This window comes from Diabrotica virgifera, chromosome 6 (assembly GCF_917563875.1).
Source record: "Diabrotica virgifera virgifera chromosome 6, PGI_DIABVI_V3a".
In the NCBI taxonomy this organism is placed as follows: domain Eukaryota; kingdom Metazoa; phylum Arthropoda; class Insecta; order Coleoptera; family Chrysomelidae; genus Diabrotica; species Diabrotica virgifera.
The window spans coordinates 172,700,273-172,721,875 of NC_065448.1; the positions used below are offsets into that span (position 1 = coordinate 172,700,273).

General features: G+C 36.1%; 1 protein-coding gene across 2 annotated transcripts in view; it reads right to left on the bottom strand.

Moving 5' to 3' along the window:
• LOC114335080 (tyrosine-protein phosphatase 69D-like) overlaps positions 1-21,603 on the bottom strand; it is a 729,328-nt gene that overhangs the window by 650,319 nt on the left and 57,406 nt on the right. Inside the window, exon 3 of one of the 2 annotated variants that reach the window (XM_050654333.1) lies at positions 14,197-14,349. In XM_050654333.1, the coding sequence (XP_050510290.1) occupies positions 14,197-14,349 (153 nt within the window). Of the gene's footprint in view, positions 1-14,176; positions 14,350-21,603 lie in introns of those variants that run through there. The other variant, XM_050654334.1, reaches the window with a different exon arrangement.

The window sequence follows — 21,603 nt, forward strand, 5'->3', positions numbered from 1 at the left end:
AAAACAATTTTTTTGGACGCCCTGTATAAATAATTATGTTAATGATTATATTACTGATATAGAGAATTGAATTACCTTTCAAATGAGCTATCACATGAACCCTATTTTCATTTAAAAAAATCATCGATGACGTCATCACGCCCAGATGGATGACGTCACTAGTATAATATATATGTCAAAAAGTAATTTAAAAATAAAAATTGACCTATTTCAGGATTTTTTTCCAAAATCGTCCATTCTCGAGAAAATGAATTTATTCCAACCTTTACGTGCTCACTGTATATATCGTACTAGTGACGTCATCAATTTGGGCGTGATGACGTAATCGCCAATTCTTTTAAATGGGAATAGGGGTCGAGTGCTAGCTCATTTGAAAGGTTATTCAATTCCCTATTCAGTAATATAAACATTAACATGATTACTTATACAGGGTGTCCAAAAAAAATTTAAATAAATTAATTGACACAAAAAGAGGAATGCATGTAATTTATTTATTTCAAAATACATTCTACTGTTGTCAGAAAACAGAAATAAATGTATATTAAACAGATAAATATTACTTTTCACTTAAATTCAATGTTCAAGCTGCCACCCATCTGCCTCTTGGCAGTATGAACATTGAATTTAAGTGAAAAGTAATGTTTATTTGTTCAATAAACATTTATTTCTGTTTTCTGACAGCAGTAGAATGTATTTTAAATTAAATAAATTACATACATTCTTCTTTTTGTGTCAATTAATTTAATTAAAAAATTTTCTACTTTAAAATTTATAATATATGTCCGAATTGCCGATATAAATGGGTCAGACTAAATAAATTATTAGAAGAATTTTGTACTGAGCAACAATATTTTTGTTTAATTTATTAATATTTTTGTATTTTAACAACGGTATCCGATTTGGAAGTCGAAACGTTAATAAAATCAGTTTTTTAGTAGAATTGTGATTTATTTTCCATTAAAAATAGTTGATTGTTAAGATCAATAACTGGGAAAACACTGAGAGACAGAATACCGAACGACAGAATAAGAGATCTCTGTAACATTCAAGACACAGTACGGTGTGGAAGACAGAGAAGAGGAGAGTGGAATCAGGATGTGATGAGAATAGCCCGTATAGCGAGAGATTCGAAGTCAACAGACAAGAGACCAATAGGAAGGCCCTTTAAAAGGTGGCAAGATAGCTGGCAGTCATCACAGCGACGAATACAAGCTCAGAATCGGTTAAGAACAAGCCAATAGGCATAATATAAGAAGAAGAAGAAGTAGTAGAAGAAGAAGAAGAAGAAGAAGAAGTAGAAGAAGAAGAAGAAGAAGAAGAAGGAGAAGAAGAAGACATCTAGAACGTCATACCTAATCACACCTTTATTCCTTCCAGATATTAATACCTTCCAGATACTTGGATACTGTTTATGTAACACAAATTGAAAATTTTTAATAATGGCTTAAGAACCTATGCAATATTTAATAAAGTATTCAAGTATTTTATCAGGTCCATAAGTCATCTTATTTTTAAATTTTTTGCTGGCTAGTCAAGTTCAAGAAACTATTCTTAAACTATAAATAGTTCATAAACTATTTTAGTTTCTTGAACAGGAGAAAAATTTAGACATTCAATGTTGACCACTATGACATTATTGCTAGTTACTATATTAGCTGCTTGATAAACGTCATTTAAGTATTCAGCAAAGATATCAACGATATTTTGTGGTTCAGAAGTAGCAATGCCTTGATATTTCATTTCACCAGGAATTCGTAAAGTGTTATTTTTAGCATTTACATATATGACCAAAATTTTCTAGGGTTTACAGAAATGGATGATTGTATATTTTCAATGTAGGTATTCATTGTATGCAAATTTAAGTTTTAGTTTTGAAAGATGTCTTAAGCGCTGAAATTCACTCAGATCAGTTTGGTTTTTATATTATTGTCTAAATTTTTTCCTGTACTTAAATCTTAGTTTGATACAGCAAATAGTAGATATTTGTGGCTGAAGTTTTTGTAGACAGGAACATACTTATTGAATAAGAGAAGAATTATATTATAAAAAATGTGTACAACTTTATCAACTTGAGCGTCATCGAGAAAAGCCCAATCCGTTGCATACAATTCCCTAAATAAATCACAAAAAATTGCTTTTTTAAAATAATTGTAAGTTACCTGGTCAGAACCAAACCTAAACCTAGACTCCTTTACAAAAATATTCGCAATGCTAATTATAAGAGCTAGGTGGTGGACATCTTCATAGACTAAAGGGAATGTGTACTTTGCAGGCAAAAAGTTACCTAGTAATCTACCTAAGTAATTAACAATCCCGTTAAATTTATCAAGACCAAAAGAGTGCAAGAAACTTAAAATTATAGAAGTTTTATCATCGGAAGTGTCATTTTCTATAAATTTGGGGACGATAAAATCACCTAACACTAAGACATCGTTATGTAAATAATCAAGTTGTATCAAGCACTCAAAAATATTCAAATTCTTGTAAACTCAGTTTGTCTGGTAAATAAATTACGAGTACATAAAATTTCTTATATTTAATTTGAGATTTAACAATAAGTAACTCAATTAACGGGAATTATAACGGAAACAATTTAATTATCAGGAAATAATTCAGAGTTCGATACATTAATGTGTAGCCGAGTTTTACTTAAAGAGATTAGATAGTAATCACTGTCGCATGGTACAAAAACGCCAAGTACGATATTGCGCATGTGACTATCAGCTGATCGCGTTCTGTCGACGTCACAATGAGAGTAGCCGCTGTTGGAATACATATGTTTATATAGGAGTTTTATCGATTTTTTAGCTTTTGAGGAGATTTTTGTGAGATTTAAGTTGATTAGTAGGCTTGTTAGAGTGAAAGAATTATTATTTACCCCTTAATGTATTGTCTCCAAAATTAGTTTATTTAAAAAACAACTGAAGGGTATCTTAAAATAAGTTTGTTGTAGTTTATAATTCTGAGATGTTTGATAGTTTAAAATTTATTGTTTATAAAGTACAGCTTTGGACTCCGGCCCTGGAACTCGTTATAAAAGTATCGATACATTTCAGCTCCGATTAAACGTGTTTTTTGTTGGTTTATACCAATAATTAGAAAACAAGTTTGTAATAAGAGTGAAGTTTAAAGTGGTTTTTAAGTACAGAGAAGAAAAATTGTAAGTACAATTTTCATTTCGACCATATCAAACCATTTCTTAAAGAATATTGCTGAAACCTAACCAACAGAAAATCCATTTTTATTTAAAATAAAAACGCCGAATAACCGGCTTATTTAAATTAAGTCAGGAGCGGCTCTAGAAAATTTCCTTCAAATGAAGAAAGCAAAAATTAAAAATGGATAGCGATAATTTAACTCATACCAAACCACTATCAACACAAACTACCTCTTCAACATCTTCAACAATTACTTATTCCAACGCCGTAACGAAGTTTAACTTCCCCACCAAGCAACAAGCAGTCGTTTTGTCATCTGTACCAGACATAAAAATACATGAAAACATAACAGCAATAGGAACTTTAGTACAACCAAAAAATATCATCTTCGCGTCCAGAATCTCAAACAACCGAGTATGTATCTATCTTAGTAACACCACAATCGTAGAAAATTTACTACATAATCACAAATCCGTTTCAATACAAGGAAACGACATAGAGATCAGAAGATTAATTACTCCTGCAAGCCGACTAGTGATATCAGGTGTCTGTCCCAGTATTCCAAATACTATAATCGAAGAAGAGCTTAAAAAATTGGAGCTTACTGCAGTGTTTAAAATAACATTTTTAAAAGTTGGCATGCCTGAATCTGAATACAGTCATATATTGAGCTTTAGGCGTCAAGTATTTGTTTCTCCAACAATTAATAAGTCTCTCCCAAATTCACTTCTAATATCTCACGACAACACCGCTTACAGAATTTATCTTTCCTTAGATGGTCTAAATTGCTCTAAATGTAATACCATAGGGCATAAAGATGAAAACTGCACTACTGAATCAATTAATGAACAAAATATTGACCAGTTATCTCAACCTATGAATGTTAATATTTCTGAAACAGAAAATTATCCAATAAATCAAAAATCCATTACATCAGAGTCTCCAACTGCTCATCAATCCAGTACTCCTCCTACTTCTATAACCAACCCACCACCACCAAGTGCCTCCTCCAACTCACAAAACCTATCTGAATCATCATCTAATACTACCAACATAGTAGCACATACTTCTATCAAAAGACAAATTTCAACATCTCCTGAAATAATAGAGTCAGAAAATCAAAAAATAATACTTCCAGCTCCAAAGCAATCTGCACCCAAAAGAATAAAAAAAGCATTTAACATCGAAACCTCAATGAAACCTATAGAAGCCATTTTATCGTCAGCCACTACTCTTTACCCACTAAAATATACAGAACTATGTAACTATATTACAAATGCTATAGGCTCCAAATTGCCTGAAACAATATCAAAGGATTATACTAATGACCTAGAAGGACTTAGCGCTGAATTGCAAATGGTGCACGCAAACGCAAACGACCGACGCCTTAAAAACAATATTTCAAGGATTTTAAAAAAGATAAACGGAACAGACAACTACTCTTCTGTTACTGAGGAAGAAAGCGACTGTAACCCTATTCAATAACAAATTCATAGTTCAATGGAATTTAAATGGCTTCTACATCCATATCGAAAACTTAAAAATACTAATCAATGAATTTTCACCTTTAGTAATATGTTTACAAGAAACGCGACTTTCTAATAATAAAGTAAATTTAAAAAAACTATACATCTTACACTAAATGTAGACCGGTGCAGCAGATAGCTAGCGGTGGTGTAGGTATCTTTGTGAAATCTACTATAGAGTCCAAAGAAATTCCGATAAACACAAATTTAGAAGCGGTTGCAGTGTCAATACTTCATCATTTCAAAATCAACATTTGGTGTATATATTTACCACATCCAGACGAATCCATACTCCTAGAACTACAAAAAGTGATAGAACAAATTCCATCTCCTAAATTAATTCTGGCTGACACAAACTGTCATAACGAATCTTGGGGATCTGAAAAAACTGACAAAAATGGCAAAACTCTATTGGAAATAATTAACAACCTCAAACTAGTACTATTAAATACGGGAATGCCTACCCGTTTCAACGCATACAATGGCACGTTTTCAACCATTGATTTATCCCTCAGCGATTCAACTTTAGCACCACTATTTGAGTGGAATACGCTTTCACACTTATATGACAGCGACCATCTACCAATTTTAATCACTCATATTAAAGACGCAAAAATTAATACAAAACCATATGAAACATGGAAATTAAAGTCAGCAGATTGGAAAAAGTACATTAGTTTAGTAACTGCACGAATGGAAGACTTCAAAATATTAGAAGATGTAGACACAACAATAACAAATTTTAATAATGTTATAGTTGATTCAGCAAGAGAAGCGATTGGAAAAACTAAAGCAACCACTAAAACACCCATACCCTGGTGGAATATCGAAATAGAGACTTCTTTGAAACAAACAAAACATTCATTTAATATATTTAAAAAGCACAATTCCGAAGTCAACTTAGCTAGATTTAGAGCCTTAAGAGCCAGATCCAGATTTCTAATCAAAAAATCTAAGAAAGAAAGCTGGACCGATTATGTCTCGTCAATAAATTCATCTACACCAATAAGTGATATATGGCAGAAAATAAGGAAAATAAAAGGCTCAAACAAAGTTAATCATATCGACACCATTACTACAGATAACTTAATTACTTCAAATAAACTAGAAATTGTAGAAATCTTAGCAGATCACTATCAATTACATTCAAGCAATGACCAATATAACTCTATTTTCTTAAAACACAAAGAAAAATACGAATTGTCACACATCGAAATAGAAGATATTTTATGCCCTCTCAATATGCCTATTACACTAGACGAGCTTAACGAAAGCCTAAGTAATGCTAAAAAAACTTCTCCAGGACCTGATGATATTCCAACTATATTTATTGAGAAATTACCGGAATCGGCAAAGAAAATTTTAGTCGACATCTTTAACAATATTTACACAAATAAAAAGTTCCCTTCAATGCGTCAAGCAATTATAATTCCATTTCTAAAAATAAATAAGCCAAAAAACTTACCAACCTCATATCGTCCAATATCGCTCACCAGTAATATATACAAAGCAATGGAGAGAATATTAAGTAAAAGACTGAAATGGCACTTGGAAAACAGAAACCTTTTTACTCCAATACAAAGCGGATACCGTTCAGACAGATCGACAACTGATAACATTGTCGCACTAGAATCGGAAATTCATAAAGCATTTACAAAACAACAAAAAGTAATCGCAATATTTTTTGACATTAAAAAAGCTTCCGACACGACATGGACGCATTATATTCTCAAAATGATGAAAAACTGGAAAATAGATGGTAATTTTCTCGCTTTTACCAAAAATTTTCTTCAAAACAGGTCCATACAAGTAAAAACCAATGGATTCATATCAACATCGAAATCACTCCATAATGGAATTCCTCAAGGATCGGCCTTAAGCCCAATATTATTCCTAATCGCAATTAATAATATAACAAACTACATAGAACTTCCTGTAAAAGCTAGTATTTATGCTGATGATCTAGTAATATATGTTAAAAGTAAAAATATAGGTTTAGCTAGGCAAATTCTACAAAGAACATTAAACAGCCTGGAAAAGTGGTCGTTAGAGACTGGTTTAACATTTTCAACTGAGAAGACTAAAGTAATAATCTTTGACAAAAGAAGAGAGGAATACAACTTAAACCTGTGTCTAAATGGATACTCTCTGAAACAAGTCCGTGAAGTCAAATTTTTAGGTATAGTATTTGACTCACAACTCACATGGACTTCACATATCAACAATTTAATTCAATCCTGTCAACAACGAATAAATTTACTAAGAGTGTTATCCAATCATAAATGGGGTTCAGACACTAGAATTCTCCTAAAGCTATATCAAACTTTAATAAGAAGCAAGCTCGACTACGGATGCATGTGTTATGAAACAGCAAACAAAAATCAACTAAAAAAAACTGGATATCATTCAAACCACATCTTTACGACTAATCTTTGGAGCCTTTAGAACTACTCCAATAAGAAGCCTTCAAGTTCTAGCAGGAGAAATACCATTATACCTCAGAAGACAATACCTATCACTATGCTACAATTCAAAAATTCTAAACGCAAAGGAAAATACCTTTCAAAGTTTAGTATCGGAAGAACCACCGGAACAATACAGAAATTACACCACCAAGGCAATACAATTTTACGAACGTATTAAACGATTACCGTATAGCATCAATCAAAACACCTTAGCATCCATAAAAAAATATCAGACACCCCCCTGGACAGTTTCTTTACCAATAGTAGACCTCTCCTTACATAATTCTAACAAACATTCACACACCCCTGCTGAGATCAGGCTTCAATATCATACAAATTTACTCAAATACTCTTCTTACAAACTTTTCTTTACCGATGCCTCCAAAAGTTGCAACGGAATAGCTGCTGCTACTGTATCAGAAAACGTAATTTCCGCCACTAGATTATCTGATGGCTGCAGTATTTATACTGCAGAACTTCAAGGAATACTTGACACACTAAATCATTGTAAAAATACAAATGAAAACCAAATACTAATATTATCAGATTCACTAAGTTCTCTACAGGCCATCAAACATGTTTACCCTACCCACATCAATCTATTTCTAATTAAAGACGCGTTGCATCAGCTCCAATTTTCTGGGAAAACCATCTCATTTATGTGGGTCCCATCCCATGTAGGAATAACTGGTAATTAGTTAGCAGACAAAACAGCGTTCGAAGCGATAAACAATGTGAACATTCCGACTACAGCAGGCATACCAATCTCTGACACTAAACCTTTATTCAAGAATCATGTAAACAAAATCTGACAAGAAATATGGGATCAAACAAACACAAATCTTCTTCTTCTTCTTCCTTCTTGTATGTAGGCTTTAAAGCCTGTTTCTTCTTCAATATTATCCTCCTAAATTGTTTAGGTTATCGCACCACCTTTTTCTTGGTCTGCCAATACTTCTTCGTCCATTTGGTGACTTATCTCGTGCTATTCGCACTATCCTATCCTCTGCCATTCTACTAATGTGTTCGTTCCACTCCTGTTTCCGTTTTGTCACCCATCCATTTATGTCTTCTATATTGCATGATCTTCTTATGTTTTCGCTCCTCTCCCTATCCAACAGACTTTTCCCTGATATTCGTCGGAGTATTTTCATCTCTGTTGTTTCTAGTAGTCGTCTCGTTTTAGATGTGTCAGGCCTTGTCTCCGCCGTGTATGTTAATATAGGTCTAATTGCTGCTTTATAGATTCTTGCTTTTGTGTCTTGTCTTAAGTGTTTGTTCTTCCAGATTGTGTCATTAAGAGATCCCGCCGCTTTACTTGCTTTTAAGCTTTGTTGTCGTACTTCCTCTTCAACATCTCCGTAACTGGTTATATCAATTCCCAGATATCTAAACCTTGCTTCCTGCTTTATTATTTTCCCATCAATTTCGATTTTACATCGTAGTGGGTATTTAGATGTTGTCATACATTTGGTTTTTTCTGCTGATATTATCATATTGTATTTCTTGGCTGTTGTATTAAAGATGTGTGTTAATCTTTGGAGATCGTCTTCTGTCTCGGCGATTAATGCGGCGTCGTCTGCATAACACAATACTTTGATTTCTTTTTTCCCCATTCTGTAACCACGACCTTTACGTACTGCTTCTATTATTTCGTCCATTATTATATTAAAGAGCAGTGGGCTTAATGAGTCACCTTGTCTGACTCCACTTTGTACTGGTATAAACTGCGTTAGTTTTCCATTTATCTTTGCCTGTATTCGATTATGAAAGTAGATGTTTTCGATGGTTTGTATAATATTGATTGGTATGTTTCTTCCATACAGTAAATGTAAGACGTCTTCGACTTGGATGCGATCGAAAGCTTTTGTCAGGTCTATAAAACATAGATATGCTGGTTTATTGTACTCAATGGCCTTTTCTGTGATTTGTCTCAGTACAAATACGGCGTCTACGCAGGATCTTCCGGATCTGAATCCTTGTTGTTCATCTGATAAAGTTGTTAGTTTATTGATTTTGTTGGTTAGGACTTTTGTGGTTAGCTTAAGTGCGGTGTTTAGTAGATTTATACCTCTATAATTGTTGGGGTCTTCTTTGTCTCCTTTTTTGAACATTGGTATCATTATGCTGTTTCTCCATGTATCCAAACACAAATCTGAAAACCATTAAACCAGACGTATCTTCAAAAAATCTTCCTATGCCACCAAAAAGAAAAGACCAAGTAATTATCAGCAGACTCCGGCTCGGACACACACGACTTACCCACAGCCACTTAATCTCCAAGGAACCGCCACCAATCTGCCAAAGATGCCAAATACCTCTCACAATTAACCATATAATAATAGAATGTCCAGAATACACTTCAGCGAAAACAATATTCAAGATACCCAACAGCCTGAAAGAAGCACTGGTCACAAAATTCAATGAAGTTTTATCTTTTGTAAATCATTGTAAACTGTATAACAAATTACGATTCATTTCTTTTTTTCTTTGTAAACTCTAAATAATTTCCATATTTTTGTCATTCTTATATTCTAAAACTGTATCTTTTGGTCTATCTATTTTGTATTATAAATGTACCGCTAATAACCCGAGTGGTTGATGCGGATAAATAAAAATAAAAAAAAAGTACAGCTTTCTTAAAACTTTTGTAAATGGATGCCGTTAATAAATAAATAATGTACAAATTAGTTCTGAAATTTCATTCGGTCGACAAATTATTGAATTTTACAGAAATGATTGAAATTTAAAGATGGATAACTATATAATTATGTATAATATTGATGATTTGATATACTATATAAATTATATCCAATGTTCTTAATTACAATTTACGCTATATATGTCGGTATGTACCTACTCAATATTTTCCTACGCTAAATAGTTCAAATTTCAAAATTGCTGTGGTAAGTATTTTATATTGAAGACCAAAGTAATAATTATTTATTCATCAAATGTTTGCCCTATCGCAAAATAAAATTCTGACATAAATACGTATCAGTTATCAATAGTTCCGACTGGACGTTATTAGATAAAAAATAAATATCATCTTACAGTGACTCAACCCTCGCTGGGCATTGGACAATGAAAAAGGTAAATACCTATTTAGATACTGCCACATGTACATACTTACTGCCATTTTATTCCAGAGAAATAAGATTTTTGTAGGGACACTTAAGCAGCCAGGTTGCAAATGGATTTTTTGGGTACTATATACCTAATACCTTATTCGAGAGTTATCAAGTAACCCTAGGAGAATACGGTAACGCTATTTTACTGTATACTTTACATGTATTTATAACGTTACCGTATTCTCATAGAGTTACTTGATAACTCTCGATTATGTACAAAAATTTCCGTCACAGTTCGGACGAGAAATTTAGTTATTAACAAATAAGGGTCAAAAATGGCAGTTTTTTCGTTTAAATCGGTACAGTTAAAAATTGGGTAATTAAATATCTTCCATTTACACGTGGATTGACCAAGTCTCCGAAGGAGGCCTAAAGAAACCTCCAGAAGAATTGGTGGTAAAAATGCTTCAATTGGATACTATATTTAATAATTTTAATGGGTCTGGACTTCAGTTAAAGTCAGGGAAAAATTATTTGCAAATACTTATTGATTTGTCTGAAAAGATTGAATGTGATTACAAAACCAAACACCTGTTTTTTCGGTCTGTATTTTAAGATTAAGAAATTAAACTTAACACTTAAAGAAAATATGAAAAAATTAAAGAAAATTGTAACTTAGTCTTGTGTTTTATTTGTTTTGTGATTTTGTTTTACACCAATAATAATTAATTATTTTCATCTGTTTACGTGCAACTAAATGAAGGCTCGATTCATAGGCGCCCATACATATGGGTAGGGGGGCCCGTGGCCCCCATGGCTTTTCGGGTGATTTAAACTATATATTGTCATCCAAAGTATACAAAATGTAATGTGCAATATCTTCAAGTCTAGCCCCCCTACAAATTTTTATATGTACGCCCATGGCTCGATCCCCTCCTTAACACTGGCCCCAAATAAGACAAGCCAGTCAAAAACAAGCTCGTAAAATTTATTTAAAAAGCGACTAATACAAAAAAAAATTGAATATACATCACAAATTTATTTTAGAAATTTATTTTTGTTCATTGTATTGTTAATTAATTTTTTAAATCAAAATAATAAAATGCCTACATTTCAATAAATCCTAAATAGTTAAACAGAAATTAAATTAATCTATTAAAATGACTCTTTATGACCAATTTAAGACTAATTGTGTTCCGAGCGCTAATGTTTTAAATGGGGAATATTTAAAGTCACTCTCATTGTGACGTCATGCGCGAACTCATCCGAATTTCGGATATTCCGGCTATCGTACCTGGCGTCTTTGTACCATGATCACTGTCACTTATGGTACCCCGTCAAAATAGCCCCGTCGAAAAAGCTCCGACAAAATAGCCCCGACATAATATCCCACACACAAAACAGCTCCGACAAAATAGCCTGCAGACAAAATAGCCACGAAACAATAGCTCGCCCACAAAATAGCCCCGACAAAATAGTCCCGACAAAAAAGCCCCCTTTAGAATTCATTATGAAATAATCCCTTAAAAATACATTTTTTCGGAAATGGTAATTATCCTGTATTCAGATGTTTATCTTAACTACATTAAATAAAAATGGTCTTTTCAGAGAACTCGAACCCTGTGTTTTCTGTTAGGAGAAACCAGGAAAAAAAATTCCTGGTTTTTCCTCGTGATTTACTGTGGAATCACTAACACGAGAATTTTACTGTTATTACCATTGCGTGTGGTTGTCTTTTTAAAGACGGATCACATGCTATGATTGTTTTGTGACGGATTTTCTTAAGTTAAAGTTGATTTCATGTAATCCGAATGAACTATATTTCAATAAAATCGTCCCAGGAACGCAACTCATAAATATTGGCAATATTATTTTAAAGTCGTCTACTTTAAAATGTATACCTAATATATGTATGAATTGCCGATAGGAATGAGTCAGATTAAATTAAATTTTTAGAAGATTTTTTTACTAAGCAACAACATTTTTGTTTAAAATTTATTAATATTGTGTATTTTGACAACGACGTACGGAGTGGAAGTCGAAACGTTAATAAAATAATTTTTTTAAGTTAAATTGTGGCTTATTTCTTAATTAGAATAGTGATTTAAAATAATAAAAGTTAAAAAAATGCAGTAAATCCTTTATAAAAGTTATATATTTAAAATCCCTAAACAGGGCTACATCACAATCACATAACTAGTTTTCAACTGGTTTACCAGTCATCATCAGTGCTTACGTGAAGTTTACATGCTAACCAACAAGATATAGTTTAACAAAAAATATGTGGGTCAAAGCCCTGTATAAGTGGTCCATTAAGGAAACATCGGTTAAAAATGCCAATTAAAGCATGGGTGTTTAAAATATTTTAATATTATGCCCCAGGTAACATCTGAGCTGTGGTTTGACTTGATTACATGGTAAAAGTCTGGTAGCAAATGACTTATGCGATTGTGATGTAGCCCTTTTTAGGGATTTTAAATATATACCTTTTATAAAGGATTTACTGTTTTTTGTATTACATGGTATACAGCAAACTACTGGAAAACTTTTTCCTTGTGAAAAGGTAAAACATTTTATTGGGGGTGTTTTCGCCGGGGCTGTTTTAGCCGGGGCTGTCTTGACCGGGACTATTTTGTGTGCGATCTATTTTGTCGGGGATATTTTGTTTACGGACTATTTTGTCGAGGCTATTTTGTATCCGGGCTATTTTGAGGTGCTATTTTGACGGGGCTGTTTTGACTGGGCCATTTTGACGGGTCACGGTCACTTATATTACGATTAAACAAATGAACTTTGCTATTTAATCCGCGAACATTTAGATAGTAGCTGGGAAGTTCTCGATGGCCTAGATCAGATGTCCTGGATCTGTTGGATAATATTCAGTTTAACTGTTTCTTTACAATGGTGGATCTGTTGGATAATATTCAGTTTAACTGTTTCTTTACAATGGTGGGTATGCCTCTGATAAACTTAATAGTCAGATAATTTTCTCCATTATCCATTTTATGGTTCAGCTCGTTGCTAAGTTCGTTTAACTTAGCTCTTTGTGTAGGTGTTTCACCATCAGAAGTAGAAATTGTTGAGTGTGCTAATTTTTTCTTCTTACGTAAAATAAACTTAGCATGAAATGGTGATGAAAAAGTCACTTCAATCAGACGTGCTTTGTTAGAACGTTACAATTCAGTTTAAATGAATTGAATTGGTTCCCATCATTACCTTGTATTGACATTAATATTTCATCTACTTTATTTTTGCCTTCCAGAGAAGACATTGGTTTCTGGGACATTATGTAGAATTATATTATGTGAATGGTTTATGCGGTCAACTGCCTCCTGAATTATATATTCATGAGCCTCTGATGTTAGCGATGAATTAATTGTAGCCCATTTTCTTTCCAATTCTTGCATTTTATTTTCAATAAGATTTGTAAAAAATTCTTTCAAAGCTTCGAATTTGTCATCAGTGTTACCACATATATTGCATATTACTTTAATATTTTTACTTCTCATACGGGTGATACGACTACCATCGAAACCCAAACTTCGAAACCCAAAAATAATTTTTACTGGAAAGGGTTCAAATATCATTCATGTCGTCAATTACTTTAGTTACGAGTTCATTCTTATTGAGCATTATCGTTAGCAAATCGTAGAGATATTTGATCTTTTTCTTGTACATTTGTTTATTTTCTTTTAATTTTTTCAGGTCTAGATTTTGCAACCTATAGGTTTTTTCATTTCTTAACAAAATATGAATAAAAGTTGAATTTGGAATTATCTACAATCATTTGAGTCAAAACTAAAACTGAAAATGTGGCAAAATATGTTGATAAACTCAAAATTTTTAGTCGTCTTAAATTTTTGAATCTTCAGTTTCAGATAAAAATAAACCAGGATAAAATATAAAACGTCACCTAACACTTTTGATATAGTACGTATAAGTTAGTGTTAACATACCTAAATAACAATAAACTTACTTTCCCATCGTCTATCGGTTATAATTGAAGGAGAAAAAGTTATATACGAATCCCTTCTCTCCCAGTTCAAAATATTCCAATTCCGATTACATTCCTTGGTTTTAGAATCACAGTTAATTGGTGACTTTGGAGGATCTGGATATATCTTGGTCTCTAAAATCAAAAGAAATATTTTTATTAACGATAAAACACCGTTATTAAAAATAGTGATATACTAATCACTAAAGTATAGTCGCCATCAAATATTGCCGCTAAAATTTATACTTAACACCCTCAGCGCCAGTGTATCCTTTTAGATACACACTGTCCTCAACGCTGTGTACTGAAAAAGATACACATGGTTCGTTGTGTTCGATCTGTTGTGTCTCCTAAAAGAACACAGTTTCTTCAGTTTTTATATGTAGAGAATAATGTTATGGCCTAAGCCAATTTCCTGGTATAACTGGGTTTGGCCTTAGACATGAAAGATAGGTTGTATGTAACTAGAAATTCATATGAAAAATGTTATTGCAGTACATAACTATTTGAACCCATTTTTGCAATAATCAGTTAATATTTAGATATTATTATTGTTTTTATTTATATACTCAAATGTGTTATAAAAATTATAACGAGTCTACATCGAATAGCCGAAAGAAGAGGGTCACTGAGCTCACACTCTCTCAAGAGTAGGCTAGTAGAAGACAAAAGCTATAGAAGATAGTCGAAGACAGCGAAAACAGCCATACCAAAAAGCCATTTAGCCAGAAGAGGCTAACAACACCTGAATTAACCAATAACGAATCCACCTACAAAAATACCACTAGAGGTGGCCGTTGCTTGGGACTGTTACATTGTAACTGTTGGAAGTAACGGTCGCTGACAAGTAAATAGGAGGCATCTCAAAGCAAACTGGTGAGTTCTGGGTGTACGTCTGGTCATCTTCGTGGGTAGTGGTCTGGGGGCAGCTTGCTGCTTCTAGACGTCCCTCGAGGGTGTCCATAGATAGGTCGCGTGGGTCGTAGGCGCCTAGCGAGCGCTAAATCTCATCCTGCGAAGGACAAGACTTCTTCGAGCCTGACGAGGTTCTCTCGTCGCCGGTATTAGGTGAGTCTGCCACCGGCTAGCAGGAAAAGATAAAAAAAATATCCGCTCTTCGTAACTATTCTCCCCCCATATAGGCGCAAGCCTCACGAGATAATCCAGGCCCCTGAGATGGAGACTCCATCGTCTCAGGGGGCTACCCCGTCTCAAGAGACCATGCAAAGTGAAAGCGAACCAGTCGACGAGGAGGAAAAATTCCTCCAAAACCTCTCACAAACTTTGTGTTCGGCATATGAAAAATACCCGAATGCACTACCACGCATTTTCAAAATGCTCCATGAAAAAGTTCCAACACCATCGGAGGTTGGAACCAGTTCACGTGCATCTTCTCCACTCATTGATCTAGATTTTGATTTCAAATACAATGATGTGTTTCCTACCCTCCCTCCCATTCAAGAGGAATCTCCATCAAGAGATGCCGCAACCTCTAGGGGGAAATCCAAGGAAACAAAATCTCCAAAGAAGTCACCTTCTAAACCTTCTAGGCCTAGAACTCGTTCTGGGTCAAAAACACCTACTAGTTTGCCTAAGCAAGCTAAAACCAAATCAAGTAAATCCTCCAAAAAAGCCAAGAAAAGCACTCGGACGCACTCTGGCGATTCCCAAATACCCTCAACTTCTTCTTCAACAAACCTTCCTGCCACTACTGTCAATGAGGTCCCTCAGACCTCGACAAATGCGAAGGAAGCCAGTCAGCCTGAAAAACGTTTTTACTACAAAATCATCAATATTCCAGTAACCTATGACACCCAGAGGAAGCTCTTTCTGCTGGTTAATACCCACGAGCTTCTGAGGGGTGTCATGGTCAACATTAGACTTGTCTTTAAAGACAAGATCGCGTACCTTGAGACCAACCAATCGGTTGACCTCAAGGAAGTAACCAGAAGGTTACAAGCACGCACTGGCGACCCAAGTATTGCTATAGAGTTGAAAAACTCACCTCCTACTCAGTCCCACAATACCAAACCAAATTCGTCCACTAAATTATCCGACTTTCAATTAGTCATCACAGACATCGACCTAGATATCACAGAAGAGGATTTAAGCCAAAGCCTCAAAGAAATCAATTTCCCTTTCAATAAACTTCGTCGAATCGTCTCCAGACAATTCGACAAACCTACGAGGCTAGTCCGGCTATTCCTCGATTCCGAGGTGCACTTCAAGAGTGCACTGTCCAGCGGCATCATCATCGACGGGCTGGTCAGACCTTGCGAGGCACCAAGGAATCCTAATTTCGTCCGCCCAGTAACCAAATATTGCAGCCGTTGCTGTAAAAGCGGCCATGAAATCGCGGAGTGCACCAAAAGACAAGTGACTTGCCCTTATTGCGGCAGTGGCGAGCACAAGTCCACCGAGTGTCCTACTCAATCTAACCCTACATGCCCGAATTGCAAGGGCAAACACCCTGCCTGGCATCCGAGTTGCCCCAAAAGGCAGGAACCGCTGCTTCTTATAAGGAGCTAAAACCTATTGTTGCTGAGAGAAAGGTTCCCTCAGCCAACCTAACAGAGGATGCGAAAATGGTGATGGAAATCATCACCTAGCATGGTGATTGCTCAACGTCCTTCCTGACAGAAGAGACTCCATTGGCAAGTTCGCATCTCAACTCTGTGAAACTTACTTTGGTCACCGTATGGTACCTCATCCTAAGAACAAAGGGTTAGAAATAACCTTTGTTCCCATCCGCTAAACAAAATAAGTCACATTCAACTGTGTATTGGGTACAGTCAACTGTCAGGGTATTGGTAGAAAGAGAGCTTTAATTAAGCAAATGCTCTTTGACAATAACATACAAATCCTATCCCTCACCGATACCCTGTCCAAAACCACGCCTAACTTTACAGGCTATACCTCATATCACCTACACAAAAGCCAGGTCAGCCGTGGAAACGGCTTGCTGATACATAACAGCATACCCACCTCCCCACACATCCTTCCCCCCCCCCCCACATCCAATTTCCAGACCTGGATTTCCTGGCAGTTGACATATACGTACAAAATAACATCAAAATTACGATAATCTCCTATTACAAGCATCCAAATCAACCCCTTTCCAACCTGCTGTTAGAGTATTTTTACACACTCAACTCAGCAGTGTTAATGGGCGATCTTAATTGCAGGCATACCCAATTCGGTGATAGTACAATAAATCCAGCTGGCAGAATGCTCTCAAACCTACTTCTTGATCTGCCAATATCCAGAATCACCAACTCCGAAGTCACGTTTTTTGGGCCGGCTGGAATGTCCATCGTCGACCATATCCTCTGCACAGATAATGTGCTGGGCATGTTCGACGATGAATGCTTCATTGCTGACTCAATAACCTCTGACCACCTTCCTTTGTTAGTTAAAACTAACTTCACAGAACCTCCGCAAATAAGACCTGTCATATATAGTGAAGATTATCGTAAAGCTAATTGGGAACTATTCCAAGACTATATCGATCATAACATTCCTCAGTTAGGTAATATGTCAACCATCAACGAAGTTGACACAGGAATCTCTAAAATCGAGAGCCTTCTACGGGAGGCCTCATCCTTAGCAATTCCAGTAACTCGATACAATCTTTTTACTCCAACTCTACCTCCCAGAATAATCGCTAACATCAAAACAAAGCGACGACTAATCAGAGAGTATAAAAGATATCGAGACCCCCTCATCAAAACAGAATACAACCGACTCTCAGCGTCCATCAGGCTGGAGGTCAACAGGCTGAAACAAGCTCAGTGGAGGCATGTTACTTCTCAGCTGGACTATAGAGAAGGGAGTAAATTCTGGAACAAGTTCAAAATCCTAACGAAACAAAAATCTAAACATCATTCACATCTTGTAGTCAATAACGTCATCCTTAATAATCCACTAGATAAGGCCGAAGCTTTTAAAAGCTCTCTCCAAACAGCCTTCGTCTCACCCAACAACCCAAACTTCAACGAGCGACACAGACGCAATGTCGAAAGGAGAGTGGAAGAAATACTCCAAAACCCCCAACACATGGCAGCCTACCCTCATCCGATGGTGGCTCCTATGGAGGAGGAAACCGTCAGGCAGATGTGTAACATAGGAAAAAACACATCTCCTGGCCCAGATGGTATCCACAGAAGGTGCCTCAAAAAACTTCCAGAGAGTATTATACCCCTGCTTACAAACACAATCAATGCATGTCTCAGGTTGTGCTATTTTCCAACTTCATGGAAAGTAGCCAACAGAGTCATGATTCCTAAACCTAGGAAACCACCTACCAGCACAGAATCCTACAGACCTATTTCTCTTCTTAACACTCTAGGTAAAGTCTACGAGAGAATCCTCAAGGAGAGACTCGTAGAATTCCTAGAGACAAACCACATTCTCCCCAGTTTTCAATTTGGATTCAGAGCTGAACATTCCACACAAAACGCATTGATTGAAGCGGCCACCTTCATTTCCCAAACCATTAATGAGCATAGAAAATATGCTATAGGCATCTTCCTAGACGTCCAAAAGGCCTTCGACCAGGTCTGGCACCCAGGCCTGGTCGAAAAACTCCACCGATTTGGACTGCCTATAACATTTATCAAACTTATTCATTCCTATCTCTCAAATCGAACAATTCGCGACAAAGTCGCTAACCAATTATCCACCCCATTTACTCCTCAAGCAGGAGTGCCACAAGGATCCATATTAGCTCCTATACTATACACAGCGTACAACAGTGACATCCCCCATCCCATTAATCGAACTGAGTCAATCCTACTTTACGCCGACGATACTGCACTGCTCACTGCAGGCACTGCGCGAGGCACGCTAGGGCGACCCTCTGCCTTCGATAGGGCCCAAACTCTATTAGACAAGGTAGTGAGGTGGTGCAATAAATGGAGAGTCACCCTCAACCCAGCCAAAACACAAATGATTGCCTTCAGACACCCTCGCAGTGCTAGGTACGAAACAACCAGAATAACCCTTCAAGGAGAAGCTCTTGAATATCGTCCGTCGGTGGTCTACTTGGGAGTCCACTTTGGCAGGACACTCAACTGGAACATCGACATCCAACACACCCTAAACAGGGTAAGAAACAAAGCTAAACTCCTTGGAGCGTTATCTGGAACGTTCGGAGGTACATCGAGCAAGACTCTCCTGCACACCTATAAAACCTTCATAAGGCCCATTATCGACTACAGAGCGCTCCTTTATGCTTCGCTAAAACAACATTATACTAACAAAATCCTCAGATGCGAGCGTAGAATTCTCAGAAAGTGCCTCAGGAAGCATTGGAGATATCCGTCGGTATTGGTACACCCACTCGCTAAACTACCCCCCATAAATGAGAGAATCCGTTCTCTCAGCAACAAATATGTCATACGAACGATTAATGGTAACAACCAAAGGGCTAAAAATGTCCTAATCACCCCTTGCAATCGGCGAGGGCATATACTCACCGGGACTCCCAAAAACAAAGTTCCATTCCCTCCGGCCAATCTTCTACAATTGGCCAGAAACGAACTTCCCGATGAGTACTACGAAATACTTGAACAAACTCCCCTAATGTATCGCAGATAAATAACTGCATCCCCACACGCTGATCTAAGAGCCGTTCCTCTAAGGTGACAGATTTGGAACCCCCTCACTGACTGGTCGCTTGCTGAGCATGGCAATTTCTATCTTTCGCTCCTACAGCTTCTGCGCTAAAACCACCTTCTTAACCCAATCCACTAGCAATTCTGCTTCTCCACATCATCGACGCAATCTCACGCAATCTCCCACACTCCTGAAAAGGAGGAACCTTCACCCTGAAGAGGCTTAAGCCTAAACGGGGTATAAACGACGAGTTTTCACTTCATAAAAATTATATTTATTCTGAAAGAAAGAATAAAAATATACAAATTCTTAAAATAAAAATAAAGATATAATATGTATGAAACTAGAAAAAATTGATTTGATATTTAGTGCGTTGCATTATAACATTTTTTACAAATAATGATGTCACACACAGAACATTTGGTGTTTACTTGAGATGCTCTCACAATTTTTCCTTCGGCATTTTTTTACTCCTTTCCTTCCGTATTTCTTGTAACACTCCGAACAACGCCCTCTGATTTTCTTGCCATCTTGGACATTTGTCACTAGATGATGCACATCTTGTTTTATGGTTCCAGGTGGGCCAGCAATAGTGACGTTTTGTGTAGAACATTTTACAAGCATTGAAGTTAGAACATGTTCACGAAATTCCGTTATAGTAAGCTTCTTACGGATAGTGTTCTGGTTATACAGGAAATGAGCATTGACCAAACTCGTCCCCCAAATAATTTCGAACATAAGTTTTCTGTACCATTTCGTGCACCGCCGTAATGCAGAGGAATACGTAGCCATTTGATCACTAACATCAATGGACGACTTACCATTGTTATAGTCAAAAATACATATTGGTTTCTGAATAGTTCGTCCCGTTCGACTTTCATTAGGGAGCGTTTTCAATGCCGAGGACTTTGTTGACAACATTCGAACATCTCTCTTATCACGTTATTTCAAAACAACAATCCCGTCATCTGTTTGTTTGGCTGAGAAATCTCCTCGTCTTAGTTTGGCACACATCACGTCTTTTGGCATGTATTTCCTATTTGCTCTAATTGTCCCCACCAAATGGGTGTTGTTCTTCCTCAGTCGATAAGCCAGAGGTATACTGGTATAATAACTGTCAGTATATAATGTTCTACCACCGCCCAAGAGATCTTTGGCTAAAATCATAACTGTATTTTCTGACACTTCGGATTCAGTGTTTTTCGATTTGCCGCAATAAACCAGAAGGTTCCATGTATAACCTTTTTCAGTACAAAGTTTAAAAATTTTGATGCCATACTTTGCGGCCTTGTTTGGGATATACTGCCGGAAGAGCATCCTGCCTCTCCAAGCAACTAGAGACTCATCAACACAAATTTTCTCTCTCGGGGTAAAAACCTTCTGATAGTTACTGATAAACATATCGATAACTTCGCGAACTTTATACAATCTATCTTCTTTGTTTGAAGTTTCATTATCAGGAAAGTGTATAAATTTGAGAATAATTTCAAAGCGATTTCTGGCCATCACTGTGCGTGCTAAAGGTATATTGTATAATATATGGCTTTTCCAATAATCTCGTATAGAAGGCAGCTTCACCAAACCCATCCAACCAATAAGTGCTAAGAAGGAACGTATTTCCTCGACAGTTACTGGTTTCCACCCATGTAGTCGTGATTGATCAGAAATATCTGTGGATAAAAGATATTGCGTTGCATACAAGTTGGTCTGTTCCTATATCTTCGTTATAATGTCAGGAGTCACAAATAATTCAAAGTAATCTATGGGGTCGGC